This window comes from Tauraco erythrolophus, chromosome Z, assembly GCF_009769465.1.
Source record: "Tauraco erythrolophus isolate bTauEry1 chromosome Z, bTauEry1.pri, whole genome shotgun sequence".
Taxonomy (NCBI): domain Eukaryota; kingdom Metazoa; phylum Chordata; class Aves; order Musophagiformes; family Musophagidae; genus Tauraco; species Tauraco erythrolophus.
The window spans coordinates 82,260,757-82,279,769 of NC_141496.1; the positions used below are offsets into that span (position 1 = coordinate 82,260,757).

General features: G+C 44.7%; 1 protein-coding gene across 5 annotated transcripts in view; it reads right to left on the bottom strand.

Moving 5' to 3' along the window:
* The window catches only part of PTAR1 (protein prenyltransferase alpha subunit repeat containing 1), a 37,301-nt gene extending 18,492 nt beyond the window's left edge, over positions 1 to 18,809 (bottom strand). For 3 of the 5 annotated variants that reach the window (XM_086629279.1, XM_086629280.1, XM_086629278.1), the window contains exons 1-3: positions 18,724 to 18,809; positions 10,893 to 11,062; positions 872 to 938 (exon numbers count right to left, since the gene is read on the bottom strand). In XM_086629279.1, coding sequence (XP_086485405.1) covers positions 872 to 938; positions 10,893 to 11,062; positions 18,724 to 18,809 — 323 coding nt within the window. The remainder of the gene's footprint in view (positions 1 to 871; positions 939 to 10,892; positions 11,063 to 18,723) is intronic. The other 2 variants (XM_086629282.1, XM_086629281.1) reach the window with 1 other exon arrangement.
* Positions 18,810 to 19,013: the final 204 nt, after the last annotated feature.

The window sequence follows — 19,013 nt, forward strand, 5'->3', positions numbered from 1 at the left end:
CAATAATGCATCTTAACTACAAAAGGCCTATTTTTAATGAGAGGCCTGCTAGACACTAAGATTTAATTTTCTGTCAGTTCTAAAACTATTCCTTTAAGACTGTTTCTAGTCTTACCTAGGCAGTAGAAAGAGAGTATTCCCCTACCTCTGAGATTTATCAGACTACAGAGTTGTAAAGAACTGTTGCTTTTGGGCTCCATTAAGAGCAAGGAGGTAAAATTCCTGCTTCTCCTCCCCAATGACTCCTAGACAGGTGCTGCATGATGAAGCTACGCTAATCCCAACAAGTATAAGAAAGGATCAGGGTGGGGGAGAACGTGTCCAAAATAAAGGATAGCCACCTTCCTCCCCTCCTCTTGCAGCGTATCTCTTGAGGGCTATTCAGCTTTGATGAGCTGCTGTGGTAATGGCAGCAAATTGAAGAGTTATCTCAAAAATACTCAGGTATAATATTCGGAGGGGTAAAATGAAAACAGTGAAGACAGACATCAGACATCAGTGGAGCACTGCGTGATTCAGCGAAAAGGATATACCCATCTAAAGGTTGCAAATGGCCTTCCTAACTGACAGAAGAAAAGAGGAGCGGCAGTTTAGTGGGACTTATATCCCACAAAAACGTGGGACAAACATCCACCTTCACATGCAGCAGTGTAATCTTTGGCCTGTACCACCAGAAAAAAAAAAAAAAAAAAAAGGCAGTCTGAAGCCATCTGCAACACATACAGTCTAGAAGAGATTTTTAACATCTCTTCTGCACTCCTTAGCCGAAAATCTCTTGCTGTGTCAGTAATCACCACTTACAACAAAGCTTACAGCTGACTCGAACATAAGGCCCAGATCTTTCTGATGTCATTCGCTGAGCGCAACGTACCTCACATTCCAAGCAGTGGTGAAGTCGGGGTTCAGCAGCAGCAGGGTACACGTGACATCTATCAGCTCTAAAATGATGGAACAAGAGACACAAAGGTCAGCAACAATTCACACACAACAGTCTTCTCTCTACACTCCCTTACTCCCTGCCCTTCCTCAAAGCCTCTCCTCCGTGGGCTGCTGTACAAATGGGTGCCCACCTCTGCAAAACACTGTTCTGTCTCATTCCAGAAGAAATGCTGGCTTAATTTAAGAGGATGCAAAATCTGCGTTTCTCCCTTTTCATCATTTAAAATAATGGACTTCCATCTTGCGAACAACTCACATGTAAGAAGTCTGCAGCTTGGAATTTCTGACCTCTACCTGTACTGCTACAATCAAACATACAGTATGGTCTCAGCAAGAGACAGCAATTACATGGAATCCTTGAGTATTTAGTGATTTAAACTGCAGATGCGCTGTGTATCTCACAAACAGAGAATTCTTCAAAGAAAATCCAACAATTTTTAACTAAGATAGTAGCATTAAAAATATGCACTACTATTTCAGTTCAAGTCTGAGCTGCAGATGGCTGCCATATACTATACTGTTACAAAAAATACACATACCATAAAAAACCTGTAGCTAGGAAAATGAAACACCAGAACCATGAATTAGGATCATAAAATAACTCTGCTATCTAACTGCACAGAAAACACTTTAAATGCATTCTGAAGTGATAGCCTTGCTTCAGACTGAGGTTTTAAGACTAATTCACTAAAAAAAGAACAAACAGAACATTTGTTTGCATCCCTGCATTTAAGCACTGCACAGAATGTAGATTTACGTATTACACTTATTTTTAACAATGTTGTAAAAACAAGACTGAGGTGTATGGTTGCTGAGAATAGAAGAGCAATCTCATTGTAACCTAGTCTTTTCCTTTCCTGTTGCATTCCACTGCACCACTTGAGCAGTTTGAGTCCTACCAGGGCAGCAGTGGGGATTCATGAAGCACCTCCACTTGAGCCTGAGATACTAAGGACTGTCACTGCGTTGGCTCTCGTAACCTCTGCTCTCAGCAGACACAGCACCAGATCAGTGTGCTGCGTCTGTGTGGCGGGGTTTTGGTGGCAGGGGAGAGGCTACAGGGATAGCTCCTGTAAGGAGATGCAAGAAGCTTCCCCAGCTCCGAAGTCATTCCTGCCTCTGGTCAGGTGAGACCCATCTCTGGCCAGGGCTGAGTCAATTCAACGCCTCTGTGAGTAACATATTTAAGAAGGAAGGGACAAAGGAACCCGAAACAGGTAGAACCTGCAGCAAAGTGAGTGGGGAGGTGGGGGGCTGGTCTCCCTGGCCTCCCAGGTAGGTGGCTGCCTGCCTCTGCTGGGCCACCGCCACTTGACTGGAGATGGCTGCAGTGGCGCAGCTGGGAGAGCGCCAAAGTGCCCCACTCCCGGGGTGCCCGCCGGGCACAGTTCATCCTGCCAGGACTGCCGAGGTTCATCAGGCTGGTCAGGCCTGGCATGGCTGCAGCAGAGAGAGGACTAAGATCTAAGAGAAATGGCTACACAGACACTAAGGTCAGTGAAAATGGAGTGGCAGGAGGTGTACCGGCGCTGGGATGCCCCTGCAGCCCATGGTGAGACGGCAGGTGGCCCTCCTGTCGCCCATGAGAAAAATGGTGGAGCAGAGACCCACCCACAGCTCGCGGAGGACCCCCACAATGGAGCAGAGATGCCTGTGCCTGAAGGAGGTCATAGAGGACTGTCTCCACAGGAAAGGACCTCACGTTGCTGGAAACTGACAGTGGAGCAGAGTGGGAAGGGACCCCACACCGGAGCGGGTGGCTATACCCGAAGAAACTGTGACTCTGTGGGGAAATCCCGTGCTGGAGCAACCTGATGAGCAAGGATTGCATCCTGTGGGAAGACTCACATTGGAGCAGGGGAAGAGTGTGAGGAGTCCTCCCGCTCTGAGCGAGGAGCAGCAGAAACATCATGTGACCTGCAATCCGCCCCCCCCCGCCCCCTTCCCATCCCTCCCCCCACCCTTGCACCACTGTGGGAGTAGGCAGAGCCGGGAAGAAGGGAGAGGTGTGAGGAAGGTGGTGTTAAGATCTGGCTTTGCTTCTTCTTATCCCCTCTGAATGAACTGTTGATGAATTAAATTGATTTGACCCCACACCTAGTCCATTTTGCCCGGGGCCGTGGTCGGTGGGTAATCCCTCTCTGTTCTTACCTCAACCCACAGGCCTTTTGTCACATTTTTCTCCTCTCCACCTCACCGGGGCAGGGGTAAGGATGGGGAGTGAGTGAAAGGCTGCAGCTGCCGGCTGGGCTAAACCACACCACCATCATATAACGTGAGGGTGGGGCAGAGAATTCTTTAGTGTACTCTGTCAGTTTTGCACTAAGCTATTATGGTGATATTTTAAAAATTAGCTCAAAGAACTAACTTAACTTTCTATTTTCATGGTTTTTTGTTGAGATTTTTTCTCCTTTAATGAAAGGTTTCCTTTCAAAATCCTACTTGTTGCCAGGGAATGAGTATTTCTCATATGCACAAAGGTTCTTCCTATCTTGCTGTCTAAACTTACAAAGCTTTTTCTTTCACTTACGCAGTCCTTGAACCAGCAAAGTACTTCAACACCTCTTTAACTTTAGACAGATGAATCGCCCAATTGAAATATCCAGAATTACTCACATAGTAAAACTAAACACCTACTAAGTGTTTTGCTGGCTACTGCTTCAATTTTACATTCAAAAACTTCATTAGCAACGTTTAACAAAACACCAGTTATAAGGATCTATAGTTAAAATTGGGATATTCGGCCATTGTTTCATACAAATTTTCCATTTTATCTTCTCAAAACAACATCAGTTATTCCATATTTTTCAAATGTCTCAATTTTACATATCAGGAATATGCATAATAAAATGCTCTGATTATTCCACTATTATTACCTTGTGCCATAAACAGCACACACAAATTGCCTTTCAAAATGCAACAGGCCAAGAGCTAATAACTCTTCCAAGGTGACAAATCTTTATGCCAAATTCACACTACCTACTACATGGCAACTGAGAGTTTCTACAAGGAAAAATAAAATAACAGGAAGTATTAGCTTTATTGCTAACACAAAGCAAGGTTAAATACTTTTATTCAGTTAATTGCATTTTCACCCCATCCAGTCAACTTTCTCTCCAACTGCTTATTATTTACAGAAACAAGTAACAACAAAACTCATCAAACCCCAAAAATCCCAAACACAAAAAACTTTAATACTAGCTTCTCCCCTAGACAAAAGAGTCACATATATTTTCAGCTTGCTTTAAGTTATATTTAACCTAGACTGCCAGCAAATTGCTGGCTTAGTGTAATTTTTGAAACATATTATAAAGAGTTCAGAGCACCAGATCTAGGTTGATTGACACTTTCCATGGTGAACTTTATTTTCAGCTGTTCATCACTTTGCCAAGAGGTCAGTGGGCTTCACCTAAAGGCTCCAATGCTCAACCATGGCAAGTATCGATCCAATAAAGATCCGCAATAAAGGAAATCTGTCTGCGGGCTTTTTCAATCGTTACAGGAGGAAAAAGTGTTTGCTATAGGAGAGAAAGGTAAATGAAACTGCAGCACAGGATAAGAAGAAAAGTAGGGACACACCAAAACACTGCCAACGAAGAACAGGATTAGAGGCAGTTCTGAATTAAGTCACAAAAAATCCTGAAATTTTGAGTGTTGGATTTTGTAAATACAATAAAGGTTTTTAGTAATTATTAGGTGCTACCACTGTATACGCCATGGTTGACAAGACACATTAAGCAAAAGCTTATTATAGCCTAGTTCAGTCTTTTGAATACTTTTTAGAAATGTTTTCATAGTCTACATGACTCCACTTAGAAGAATATAGTTTGTTTATCATATTAAGTCATGATTTCCAGTTAGGGTGACTACTCTGGTAATGCCAAAGGTTTGGAACAGCCCCAAATTGAGCCCAATTTAAACAGAAGCTTGTCTACCCTTTGTCTGTTTTCCCATTACAGAGGTTCACTGTATGCTGAACATTATCAAAGGAAAGAAGCAGAGAAAAGGAAAATCTCAAAGCAATACCAATTCTTTCATGTCAATGTTGTTTGATGCTTTGTGCAACAGTAGAACAGAACAGAATCATTTTGGTTGGAAAAGACCCTTGAGATCTTTGAGTCCAACTGTAAACCTATAACGTAGAATTCTGGTATTGAGCACCAACACTGCTCCTACAAACAACCCCAGCGCAGCGAGATGCATGTTATAACCAAGTCCTGGGTCCAGGCAGGTTTCCCACATTCAGATCCACAATAACAGGCACACCAGCACTAAATAAACACTGCTTCAGGTCTTTTGCTGCAGTGTAAGCACACACTCCAGTGTTTTCTCAAAAGAGGGCTGTGATTAATACTTACATATTAACAAGCGATGAAGATTTCATCAAGTGTGGATTCTGAGCCAGAGATGTCAAATGACACAATTTTAGTAACCTCTGAGTTACTTTTCAATAGAAAGTCTTATGACAGATCTGGCACACAACGATAGCAGCCGACAGCTAGCTCCCTCTGTGTCAGTAACATCTTTTATTTACAATTCAAAAGCACTTCCTGCTAGATACATTTTAAGCAACCTATAGCATCACAGGTGCTGACAACATACATGTCCTTCTGCACATGTAAGTCTCCCCAGCTGAAACAGGACAAATATGACAACACGTTTTTAGCTCATTTTCTTTTTAAACATGGCTGTATCCAGGTCTTTATTTTTATAAGTGTATCACACTAAGATGTTCTTTTCAGAAGAGTGTTGTAAAAGTGGAAACACAGATTTATGGAAAGTAAGGATATTCAGGGAGTATGCACAACAATATTTTGCATTTAAAGAGAATAAGTTTGTAGCAATTTCAGAAAACCATCTTGTGATAATAAAAATAACATGCATGCATACATTAAAAAATATTGGAGACAGAATAAAATATATTGTAAAATTAGGACTTCGAAACTGGAATAGTAACAAGAGAAGTAGTCAGGATTCTGGATTCTAAGACACAATTTATTCAACCATCCAAAAGAAACCATAACTAAATTAAACATCTATCACAGTAAGCTATCAATGATTGACTACAAAGCACTTCCTTCTTGCAGGATCCTGTCAGAAAATATCAGACAACACATCCAAAAGCAGACACTTCAATCAACACCCTGTTTTTCTTCTCTGTCCTATTTAAAATGGCTTAGTGTAACTCAGACAACACAAAAGAGGTAATGAGAGTACATCTGCAATCACTGTTTATTACAAGCATCAATAGAACATGCAATTGATTTTCGCAGCAGTAATAAACAAATCTATCCCTTCGCTATATTCAGAAGAAAACAACCACATTGCCAAATTCCAAGCATGCGCTTTTGTCTACAAAAAGGAATTTGGAGGAAAATCCTTGAGGATATTTCCAATGTATAGAAAACATAACATCTCTTGATAGAGAATGCCTGCTTACGCCACATTAGAGACAATTCTCTAAGTCCACCTGGGAAAGACTTCCACCTTCATTCCCTCCACCACTGCAGTTCAGTTTCTGCTAAAATTTCCTATCAAATGTGAAACCCAATTCTGGTAAAACATACTAAACTCTATAAGCTGTACCTTGCTTTACAATCAGGTTACTAATATAGTGAGGTCCTAATCATGTTTTACAGGAGTGAGACAAAACCTCAATAGACATGAAAACGCTGTAGATCACTACTTCTCACACATTTTACACTGACTTGTGTAATTGAAGAAACAAAAGAGAATGGAGCTCCACTTTCAAAAGAAGAAAACCAAACAAGTCTCAACAAACAGGCAGTGCCTAAACTTCATGCCACTCCAGAATTTACCAATGCGGTTTTGTGATCCGCCTTTTGAAAGGAAGGGTTCCGCCAGGCTTCACCTGTGAGGGAAACAGAGACACTCTCAAAGCTGTCGCACACCGTGCCATCCTGGCAGGGTAGGCACCTGCCACGGTGTCACCACAACAAAGTGCCTGGACCTGTGTGGATGAAGCACGGTACCAGCACATCAGCACCCAGCTGCCCTTTGGCTAACAGCTATCAGTGGTCTCCAGCCTCACAGGGCAAGAGCGACACAAATTTCAGTGCTTTGTGTTTTGGCCTGAAACAACAAGGTTTTGTCTATGTGGTCACTTCCAGGGGACGACTTTTCTGTAACGCTTGAGATCGGAATGAAAGTCTCCCTGCAGAAGGTCTGCAGCATAATCAAAATACATACCACAAACTCGTACCTCAGACCAGCAAAAAACACTGCAATGAGAACCATTGGTCTTGGTAAGACCGCCTGTGCTAGCAAGTTCAGCTCTTCAAATGCTAAAATTTGTTTCTGGCTACATTGCGAAGTTAACATTATTTATATTCCTTCTACTAAAGCTCTTTTTATTGAATTGTATAATTGTCTGCATTATAAATTCTGAATTTGCAATCAGATCACAATCACTGGTTTCTATCACAACTGAATGCATCAGCAGCAATTTGGTGGCAGCTATCAAAAAGATCCAGGTCTTACCACATCCAACCATAAACCACAGAGACCAAGTAAGAAATGGAAGTTACTTATGTTAGAAATATACATCCCCTAGGAATAAAAGTATTTTAAAGATGTCTGTATGCTGAAAGAACATTCAAGAAAACGAATAACGTGAAAATAAAAAATAAAGGGCAATGTAATATTCATGAAGTCCACAAAACACTTTTCTTATGTTATCATATAATGACAGGACATCAACCTTCTGTTGGGGGAGGAACACAAAAAGCCCTACCTGTTAGACAAAAATAAAACACAGACAATCAACAGGTCAGTCATACACAACAACACATGAAAACAACACTTCAACTTTCTTAAGCTACTCATTTGAACAGAGAATTAACTCCAAGCCTCAAGCCAGTGCTTTGTTACTCTAACACCACCCTAGGTACACAGCCAGCACTGGAAGGCTGTATGCAGCCAGCAACGTGGGTTCCTTTTTAATATGGCCCGGTTTGCAAAGAGGTAAAAAGTTCCTAACCACTATAAGGCAAGCACCTTCATGCTCACATTACAAACCTTCTCTGCCATTTTATGCTACTCTTTTCAAAGTGCTTGTGTTCTGTATCCACATGTTTGTAATAAGGAATTAAAAGTCTCTTTAATAACTCTAGACTCCGCCCCTAGGCAACACTCATTGCCTTAAGAATGCTGCCCTTCCAAGATTCACTAAAGACCTCAATCTTCTTTCTCCATATTGTCCTTGAATGCAAAAGAAGCTGAAACACATTAATAGACTCATAGAATCATAGAATCATGGAACGGTTAGGGTTGGAAGGGACCTCAAAGATCATCTAGTTCCAACCCCCCTGCCATGGGGCAGGGACACCCTCCACTACACCATGTTGCCCAAAGCCTCATCCAGCCTGGCCTTGAACACTTCCAGGGATGGGGCAGCCACAACTTCTCTGGGCAACCTGTTCCACTGCCTCACCGCCCTCTGAGTGAAAAATTTCTTCATTAGATCTAATCTAAATCTGCCCTCTTTCAGTTTAAAGCCATTGCCCCTTGTCCTATCACTACACGCCCTTGGAAAAAGTCCCTCTCCAGCATTCTTGTAGGCCCCCTTTAACTACTGGAAGGCTGCTATAAGATCACCCCGGAGCCTTCTCTTCTCCAGGCTGAACAGCCCCAACTCTCTCAGCCTGTCTTCACAGCAGAGGTGCTCCAGCCTTCGGATCATCTTCCTGGCCCTCCTCTGGACCCGCTCCAGCAGCTCCATGTCCTTCTTGTGTTGGGGACTCCAGAGCTGAACACAGTATTCCAGGTGGGGTCTCACGAGAGCAGAGCAGAGGGGCAGAATCACCACCCTTGACCTGCTGGACACACTTCTTTGATGCAGCCCAGGATATGGTTGTCTTTCTGGGCTGCCAGCGCACATTGCCGGCTCATGTTGAGCTTCTCATCCACCAGCACTTCCAAGTCCTTTTACTCAGGGCTGCTCTCAATACATTCTCCACCCAGCCTCTACTTGTGCTTGGGATTGCCCCAACCCACATGCAGGACCTTGCACTTGGCCTTGTTGAACTTCATGAGGTTCTCGCAGGCCCACCTCTCCAGCCTGTCAAGGTCCCTCTGGATGGCATCCCTTTCCTCCAGTGTGTCCACAACACCACACAACTTGGTGTCATTTGCAAACTTGCTGAGGGTGCACTCGATTCCACTGTCCATGTCACCAACAAAGTACTGACCCCTGAGGAACACCACTTGTCACTGGTCTCCACTTGGACATTGAACCATTGACCACAACTCTTTGAGTGTGACCAATTCCTTATCCATCGAGTGGTCCATCCATCAAAAACATGTCTCTCCAGTTCAGAGACAAGAATGTTGACTGGGACAGTCTCAAATGCTTTGCAAAAGTCCAGGTAGACGATGTCAGTTGCTCTTCCCCTATCCATCAATGCTGTAACCTCATCCAAATTAGTCAGGCAGGATTTGCCCTTAGTGAAGCCATGTTGGTTGTCACCAATCACCTCCTTATTTTCTATGTGCCTTAGCACAGTTGCCAGGACAATCTGCTCTATGATCTTGCCGGCATAGAGGTGAGACTGACTGGCCTGTAGTTCCCTGGGTCTTCTTTTTTTTCCCTTTTTAAAAATGGGGGCTATGTTTCCCCTTTTCCAGTCAGTGGGAACTTCACCAGACTGCCACGACTTCTGAAATATGATGGATAGTGGCTTAGCAACTTCATCTGCCAGTTCCCTCAGGCCCCACGGATGCACATCATCAGGTTCCATGGACTTGTCCACCTTCAGGTTCTTTAGATGGTCTCGAACCTGATCTTCTCCTACAGTGGGCGGTTCTTCATTCTCCCAGTGTCTCCCATTCACACAGCCTTTGCCTTCTGTGAGCAAGATGATCATTCATGGGAATAAATCATTTCCCCTTCTCTCTTGCCCAAGCTGGAAGGGTTAGAGGATTTATATTTTCAACTGAGCAACCCTACAACTTAGTTCACATTGCCAAGATGCAAAATCCAAAGCCTGCCTCCCTGCCCTTTCACAACAGGTTAAACTGGCTTTAAGAAGGGCCAGTGTGGTGTCAAAAAAGGTCAACGATCTGGATGAGGCAACTGAGTGCACCCTCAGTAAGTCTGCAGACAAAACCAAGTTGGGCAGGAGCGTTGATCCTGTACTTGGGTCACAACAACCCCATGCAACGCAACAGGCTTGGGGAAGAGTGGCTGGAAAGCTGCCTGGTGAAAGAAGACCTGTGGGTGGTGGCTGACAGCCAGCTGAACATTAGCCAGCAGTGTGCCCAGGTGGGCAAGAAGGCCAATAGCATTCTGGTTTGTATCAGAAATAAGGTGGGCGGCCAGTAGGACTAGGGAAGTGATCGTCCCCTTGGTACCTGGCACTGGTGAAGCCGCACCTCAAATACTGTGTTCAGTTTTGGGCTCCTCACTACAAGAAGGACAGTGAGGTGCTGGCGCATGTCCAAAGAAAACCAATGAAGCTGGTGAAGGGCCTAGAGCACAAGTCTTACGAGGAGCAGCTGAGGGAACTGGAGTTGTTTAGTCTGGAGAAAAGGAGAGGGGGAGACCTCATTGCTCTTTACAACTACCTGAAAGGAAGCTGTAGCAGGGCGAGTGTTGGTCTCATATCCCAAGCAACAAGCAATAGGATGAGAGGAAACAGACTCAAGTTGCACCAGGGAGGTTTAGATTGGATATTATGAAAAATTTCTTCATCAAAGGGTAGTCAAGCATTGGAACAGGTTGCCCAGGACAGTGGTTGAGTCACCATCCCTGGAGGTATAAAAGACACGCTCATGTGCCTCTTAAGGACACGGTTTAGTGGTGGACTTGACAGTTCGTTAATAGCTGGACTTAATGATCTTAAGGGTCTTTGCCAATCTAAATGACTGTATGGTAAATAAAAGATGTACATTAAGAATCGCATAAGATACTGTTCTCCAACTTGGTAACTTACCATCTTTGTTCAGCCATTGTTTTCTTTGTCTGTAGAGGAGGAGTTTATTGTGGACATATGGCAAAAGAAACTTGACGCACCAGCTTTCCACACCAAGCTTGTTTTCTACGAGGACAATAGGGCTCCGGTTATACCTGGCTTCAGGGCAGGGTATTAATCCAATTTCATCTCTTGAAAAACAGAAAGAAATATAATCAAACTTATTTCCAGTAGGTGTGAATTATTTTTCTCAACAGAGCAGACCGGCAGTGCTTCCCACCCAGTCAGTCCATCACCTTTTTCTCTCTTTTTACTGAAATTTGTACTCATGATTTTCACATTCTTGCTGGACTGCAGGTATGATAAAATGCATTTTCAGAAAGCCATTTTCTGCAAAACTCACGTAGTTTATTAACTTGGCAAATAAATGATTCAAATATGTTTTAAGGCATAAACAAAGATTGAAGTTGAGCAAAAAAAGTAAACGCATTTTACTTCTGTACAATTTATGCAGATGCAACATAAAAGCCAGTTGTGGTTTTGTATTAAGAGTCACCACAAAAAAAAATTTTGCATTAGTTCCTTAATGCTGTAGTGATAGAAAATCAGAAACATTTTACGACTTCCTGAAGACTCTGAAAGTAACAGCCATGATTAGAGGAGACAGCATACATTCAAAATCCTTTAAATTTTCTCCAGGAAGATTCATTTTGGTTAATTATCGCTCTTCTCAACTTAAGATAAGTGATATATTAGATTTTCCCAAAGATCCCAAATGAGGAAGGTCCCTTTTTTTTTTCATTTTTAAATTACTAGTAAGCAGTTTAATACATCAGAATTAACACAAGTACCCCTCGCTTTGTGATGGAGACGAGATGGAGCCCATCAACAAGTGCCACTGCAAGGGAAACAAAACACTTGAACCGGTACAGGCACCCGACTGACCCAAGGCTTCCCAGGTGTGCCCTGCAGCAGAGTGACCAGGTGCTCTGAAACCAACGATCACACAAAAGAAAATCACACATACAGCAATGTGCGCACTTCCACATGTCCCATTTTTCCTTCTCCTATGCAAGGCAGCCTGCTGAACAGGGGGAAGATTTGAGACAGAGAAGCCAGGTAAATTTGTATGAGAGACTTTAATCAAGCCTTTAAAAAAAATAGTGATGGTCACAAAAATTCCCACCCGCAAACAAAGCAGAAGAGACAGAGCTGGTTAGTTTCAAAAGGCTATACCATATTTTACTTTTTCCTCAGCTTTCTCTAGTATGCAGGGATGTTGGAAGTGCAGCTTTAACAGCTTGTTAAAAACAAACATAAGTTTGTCAAGCATTCACACTCACTGGGACAGAAAGCAGCATTATTTTATACTTTCCATTATGTATGATTTCTCCATCAACTCCTGTTTAGTGGAAAATTTCGTTGCTGAAGAGGGAGATCCCCAGATCTCAGGCAGGGAAAAAAAAAGATCCCTTGTGATCTCAGCTAGAAAGCGCATTCTCCACCCTAAATTTTCTCCATGCAAGGTCTACAGATACACTCAACCTCACATCCTCAATTCAATTATCTTTACTAATTTTGTCACTGGACAATCCGAGCGTACCAATTGAGTTCTGTGTCCTCACTGGATTATTACTAGAGTAATCAAAAGTGACACGATGTGCTTGTTTGAGAATATATTTGCTTATGCAGAAAATTGATTTAATCTTCTACACATTGCAACATATATCACAAGCCACAAAGAGGCAAGATATTTGCAAATCACTTGGCAGTGTCTCCAAACATACATACAGTCAGGTCCTTTACCCTGGTCATCTGAGACTAGAGAGAGGAAAAACATTTTCCTACCCCACCAATTGCAAGCCATGGGTTGCAAAGCAAGATCCTCATCCCTGCTGCTCCACTCAACACAAGTTAAGCTCTTCAGGAAGCTAGTGAGATTAGACTCAAGATAACATTCCAGTCTGCTTCTTTCAACATAGTACCTCACAGTCTGAAGTTTGTGCTTACTTCTGGCTCCTTTCTTTTAGGAATGTTAAACGCAGTCCTTGGCCAAAGTTTGCCTGGCCTTATATATAAGGACACATAGGTTCTCACCTGCAATGAAGATGCAGTCACCTGCAGCTTGCTAATTAACTCCATTATTTATCACAAGAATTTACCAGCTGTTGCTTGAAAACAGTACCCCAAAGGCAAAACAGCAAGGAGAGAAAAATAAAAACACCATACATATGCACGTTCACTTCTTACCAAATATAGAAAGTCTGACTCAGGTGAGCTAAGCTTCACAACACTTCTTTAAACATGCCAACATGACAACACAGGACTGTCAAGTCAGTCTGAAGCACCCCAACTTCAGAACGCACTCAGCTAGCGCAAATGGGCAGAGGACTAGACCACTGCATGAAGAAATTCACCCAGATACAGTGTAACACAAAAAACGGTTCATCTGGGAACTACTCAGTTTTTGCTACGATGTAAACCCGGGCTGGTAGAACCAGGGTAGAAATGTTGTCTCCAACCTTGGTAGTGTTTTTGATGATCTGTGTGGTTAAGAAATCATATGTTGCATTCGGTTCCTGAGAAGGAACGGAATTCACGAAGCAAAATACCAGGAGGGCAGATTTATCTAAGGCGGGGTGCCTTTCTCACAGCCAAAATAACTCATTCAAACCACCATCTATTTCGGCTCCTGAAGGCTGCTCCTGAAGGCTGCTCAGATCTGCAGAAGGAGTAATGATGCAGGTGTGTGCCCAGGAGACACTGCTGGAGAACGCCTGCAGCCTCTGCTCCATCGTGTACCCAAAGAAAGCTTCTGCAGCAGGACTCACAGGCAGGCAACATCGAATTAGTGCCTGTAAAACAAAGCGGCTGAAGTACCCTCCATCTTGTGCAAGCTGCCCTTGGCCATGTGACAGAAGATGTGCCTGTTCGTATGACAGGATTGTCCAAACTCATTGCAGGATGGAGGATGCCTACATTTGGATCAAGTGACAGGTGAAAGCTGCTCACAATACTGAAGAAGACATCAACTGAGGGCTGCCGTGTGTCAGTATTTTGTATTATTATAAGCACCATCTACTCTGAAAGTTAATATTTAACTTATCTCCTGAGATTTCCCAGTTTTCTGGCATTGTCTCTGGAATTTTAGAAGTTATTTGGTGCTTTTACATTTATTCTCCTCAAAGCAAGGACCACAGTCACAGCCCAAAACCAGCATGAGCTATCTCTATATTTACACGATACCATGCCAGTTGTCATTACTAAAATACTCCATGGAAGCTGCCACAACTTAGTGGAAGATTTTTGCTGGGCTGTCATGAAGTATGCAGCCATTACTGAGTTTCTTCAGCCTGTGCTGAGACTGGAGAAGATGTGCAAGACAAGACGTGGGAGATCATGGAGCTGCACAATCCAGAAACAGTCCATTAGTGCAAACCTCAGTCATGGCAGAAGAGTACTGACAAGCTGTTGAAGGACCTGCTTCGAGAGCCTCACTCTGTTGACTCCGCCATTCAATGGCCCTCCCTAAAATAAACCCTAGCCAACCTACGTTAAACTTTTATAACCATAATGACACAAAAAAGTTCCCTCTTCTACAAAACCACAATACAACAGTACTGCTAGGGAAGGAGGCACTTCTTGTGATGCTACCATGACAGGTCTTCAGCTCTAGGTACCCCTTGTGAAGGGACCTTGTCTGAACTTTTTTTCCTGGATGATCATCTTTAAAATAACCCGATCTCTCCCCAAAGAATTAGATAGAGGATGTCAAATAACGGCTGGGAGATCTGAATGAAGTACGACCAGTGGATGTGATGCAAGAACAATTCTACTGACAATACAGACTGGACCTAAGTACTTAAATACTTCTGCAATTATAAAAAGCTTTTAATACTGGAAGACAATTCAGAGCAGGGACACTTGAAAGGTGTATATTTTTACACTAAAATAAGTCTAATGAACTGACTACATGACTAATGAATTTAAAACATCTTTCAGATGTTTTCAGGCAAGGAAGAGGGGGTCTATCCAAGAGTTGAAACTGTCTTTTCCTCATTGTGCAGTGTCGAGGGAAGTGATTCTGCCCCTCTACTCAGCTCTCGTGAGACCCCACTTAGAATACTGTGTTCAGCTCTGGAGTCCCCAACACAAGAAGGACATAGAGCTACTGGAACGAGTCCAGAGGAGGGCCACAAAGATGATCAGAGGGCTGGAGCACCTCTGCTATGAAGACAGGCTGAGAGAGTTGGGGCTGTTCAGCCTGGAAAAGAGAAGGCTCCGGGGTGATCTTATAGCAGCCTTCCAGTACCTAAAGGGGGCCTACAGGAAAGCTGGAGAGGGACTTTTTACAAGGGTGTATAGTGATAGGACAAGGGGCAATGGATTTAAACTGAAAGAGGGCAGATTTAGGTTAGATATAAGAAAGAAATTTTTCACTCTGAGAGTGGTGAGACAGTGGAACAGGTTGCCCAGAGAAGTTGTGGATGCCCCGTCCCTGGAAGTGTCCAAGGCCAGGCTGGACGAGGCTTTGGGCAACCTGGTGTAGTGGAGGGTTTCCCTGCCCGGGGCACGGGGGTTAGAACTAGATGATCTTTAAGGTCTCTTCCAACCCTAACCATTCTATGATTCTATATGCACAGGATTATCTTTCAGAATTTCAAATAATAAATTAATTTGCATGTTATGATTAGTCATTATCTTAGTGGTACAATCAAAATCTTTCATAAACAAAGGAACAGTAATATATTATTGAAATCCAAGTACTTCTAGCCAATATTTGCATCTAAAGAAGCTATAAATACGACACTTCCACTCTCTAGGAGTTTCCTTTTGATTACTCTCACATTAAGCTCCACTTGATTTGGAAACTTCTGCTGGAATAGCAAAGTTCTCCACTGATGACCTCTCTCACTCGTATTACACGTAAATTATTTTTACTTTCTATTTGTACATTTGGAAGTATTGATGCTGCACAAAGGTATTATACAATCTAACAAAAAAAACATTGGCAAGACAAATTTCATACTCGGCTAGAGCAAAGACTGAAGAGAGTATGTCTCTTTCTGAATACCCTGCAGAGAAATTTGCAATCACACCAGGAGAAGCCTTGATTCAGAGTTTCAGATCTTAACAAAATTAAGTATGGTATTTTTACTAAACTAAGCATGTGATAAACTGAGACAGAAAAAAATTAGCTGAGCTACGGTGACATGAATAATTCTTGGCAAACCACAACTAGTATCCTCAGATTTTGTACACAAATGCTGGGCTGCCATCTAAGAGTTCACCTTTCCAATTCATGTACTTTTTTGATATGTGTCTATTTCTGCTTGACTTCACATGCAAAAAGGATAGCAAAGTTCAAAGAGAAAGCATGCATTGATCTGCTCACTGTTGGTGATCTATTTCAGTTCCAGTGGGATAGCTCATGTATACAGCTTTATCAGGACCTATGCTTGTAGGACTGGGTAAAAATATCTACCAGTAAATTTCACAGGATAAATTGAAAATTGAAAAGTAGAATACTGACACAGTTATCTGACAGAAGAAAATGGAGCTATCAGCAAGATAAGGCAAAGCAAATTTTGTGTTGTACGTTTAGTTAGAAGTAAGCTCAGCTTAAAAAGATGCAGTCTTGTTGCAAATTTTATTAAAGGCAAACAAAACAGAAACAACAATCCAATATTTTACTTAGTCTTAAAATTGTATTTTTACACGCTTTTTAGTGATGACCAGAGACAATGGTCAACTGTTTCAAAACCATGAACCTGCCAGAACAAAACACCCATTCTGATAGATGCAAAGGGGGCGAGCAAACAAACAGTCAAAGACAAGGGCCAACACATGCTGGAAGAGAGATTAGTAGGGGACAAAAGTATGAGATGTGAATAGAAACCCCATGCACTTGGCAGATCCCTTATTTTTAGCGAAGCCAGGCAGGAGCCACATAAAAGACTTCAACCCTGGATCTGTGACACGAACGGGCTGCTCAATTCAAGAGGATAACATCTGTCAGGGACTGCAGCTACTTATGACTGTCTTGGCTACCAGCAGGAAGATAAGACGTCTCCGAGATACATGAAAACATCTGGCCAGCATGGCTGCAACCTGGTGCTCTAGAGGCAGAGAGAAATCGTAGCAAATGGCCCGCAGTCTACACTGGCTGTGTCCAGTCCCATTTGAAGCACTGCAGTTCAGAGATCTGGCAGACAGAATAGTCGCTTTTTCTCCTTTAGGGTGTAAAGTAGAAGCTACCTCACTTGAAGCACGACACGGTGCATCGGTCTCAGAGCACACAACTCTTGTAGCCTACTTTCATCTCTGAGATCGCATCTGTGAAAGAAAATGGCAACAGCAGCATATTCTGCAAAAACACAAGCTCAGAGTTTGCTACCAATAAACAATTCCAGCGAAGCAGTAGGAACTAGGAAGAACCAGTGCATTCATTCACAAATACTGGCTGTTTACAGCACATTATGCCCCATGACCTAAAAATGAAGCTTCATGGGAAAATGCAGTTCTTTTTTACACAGCATCCATATGCTGTATTTTAAAACCTGGCCACCCACACAATTTGCTTACTACATTTATAGAAACATGAGGGTATTCATTCTAATCCTCTGTTTTAAGCGACGGGATAAGTTAAGTGCCCATAAAATTTTCCTACATAGTCACTTAGCGCATCATTTTCTGGAACGGATTAACAGGCCACCACCTCAGAGACTGCAGTGTTTCTGACTGACACAAATACACTGCGCTTACGTTACGAAGTTGTTATCCATTATGGGCTACCTTATTTGCCATAACCAATATGGAGTTTACATAAGTAGAGAGAAAGACGCTTCCCTGAACAGTTTGTGTCTTAAAACAACAAAGGGTGCGGAAGGAAACAGAAATATGGGAGGTAACTAAATCAGGGTCTCAAGGCTGGTCAGCAGCGGAACGGAAAATAAAATGCCGGCCATCTGACTCCCAGATTGTTAGATTTGCACAGCCATTGTTCGCCTCCTTCAAAGCACACAGCGAAAAGCACTGGCGCCTCTAACAACGGACACAGATCTGAACGTGGCACTCGTCAAACCGGGCTGTTTGTACGAGGAGGCTGCAGCCCCGAGATCTGCTCCCCCCGGCGCCACTGCTCTGCCTCCGGCACGGCCCGACGCCGCTCCCGCCGGCGGGGCTGGGCGCGCCGGACCCGCCCGCAGGCGGAGGTCAGCCCTGCCTCGGCCATGCCGAGTTTGACACCGACGGACCTCGGACTGAAGCAGAGCTCATTTGAGGACTTGTCTTTAAAAAGTTATCCATCACTTCCACACCCGAGAATCCTTGCCGGTTTCCGTAAGTGGGCACTCCTTACCGAGCGGGCTGGCGGAGCAGCCGCACGGCGCGGCAGGAGCAGGGGTGCGGCCGCTGCCGCAGCCCAGCGCGCCACACGGGCGTCCCGAACCAGGTACGCGGCGCCCAGACGAGGCAGTAGAAGAGCACAGAAGACATGTGGCACCAGCGACCTGCCCCCAGGAAGCACAGGTGCCAGGGAAGGTGCCAGGGAAGCCGCCCGGCGCCGGCGCTCCGGCTCGCAGGCAGGCACGCCCCGGGGAGGTGCCGCTCGGTAGCCCCTGCGCCGGGTGGGCAGGCTCGGCGGGTCCCCGCGGCGCATCACGGCGCGACCGCGGGCCCGGCAGCCGGCGCCGATGGGCAGCGCTGCGCGCCGAGCGGCCCGTCGCGCCTCCGCCGGCGACCCCGCAACCCCGCCCGCCCGCCCGCCCGCCCGCCGGCCGCGGAGCACGCACGGGGCTGAGGGCGGGCAGCGCTCCTGGCCCGCCCCGGCCCGGGCCCCCGCCCCACTCACATGTGCGGGTTCCGCTGGAAGGCGTTGCGGATGTCCTTCACCACCCGCTGCACCAGCACCGCCACCTCCTCGGGCGACTCTGCCATCTTCCCCCTCCGCAGCCGGCCCTGCCGCGCCGGGCCGACCGGGCAGAGCGCTTCCGGGTCAGCGGCCCGCGGGGAGCCGCGGGAGCGCGCGGGCGGCGGGGCGGCACCGGGGCGGGGCGGCCCGGCCCGGCCTCCCGCCCGCCCGCCTGCCTCAGGCGCCTCCCGGCGGGCGTGAGGCGATGGCGGTCCTGCTTACTACCTCGG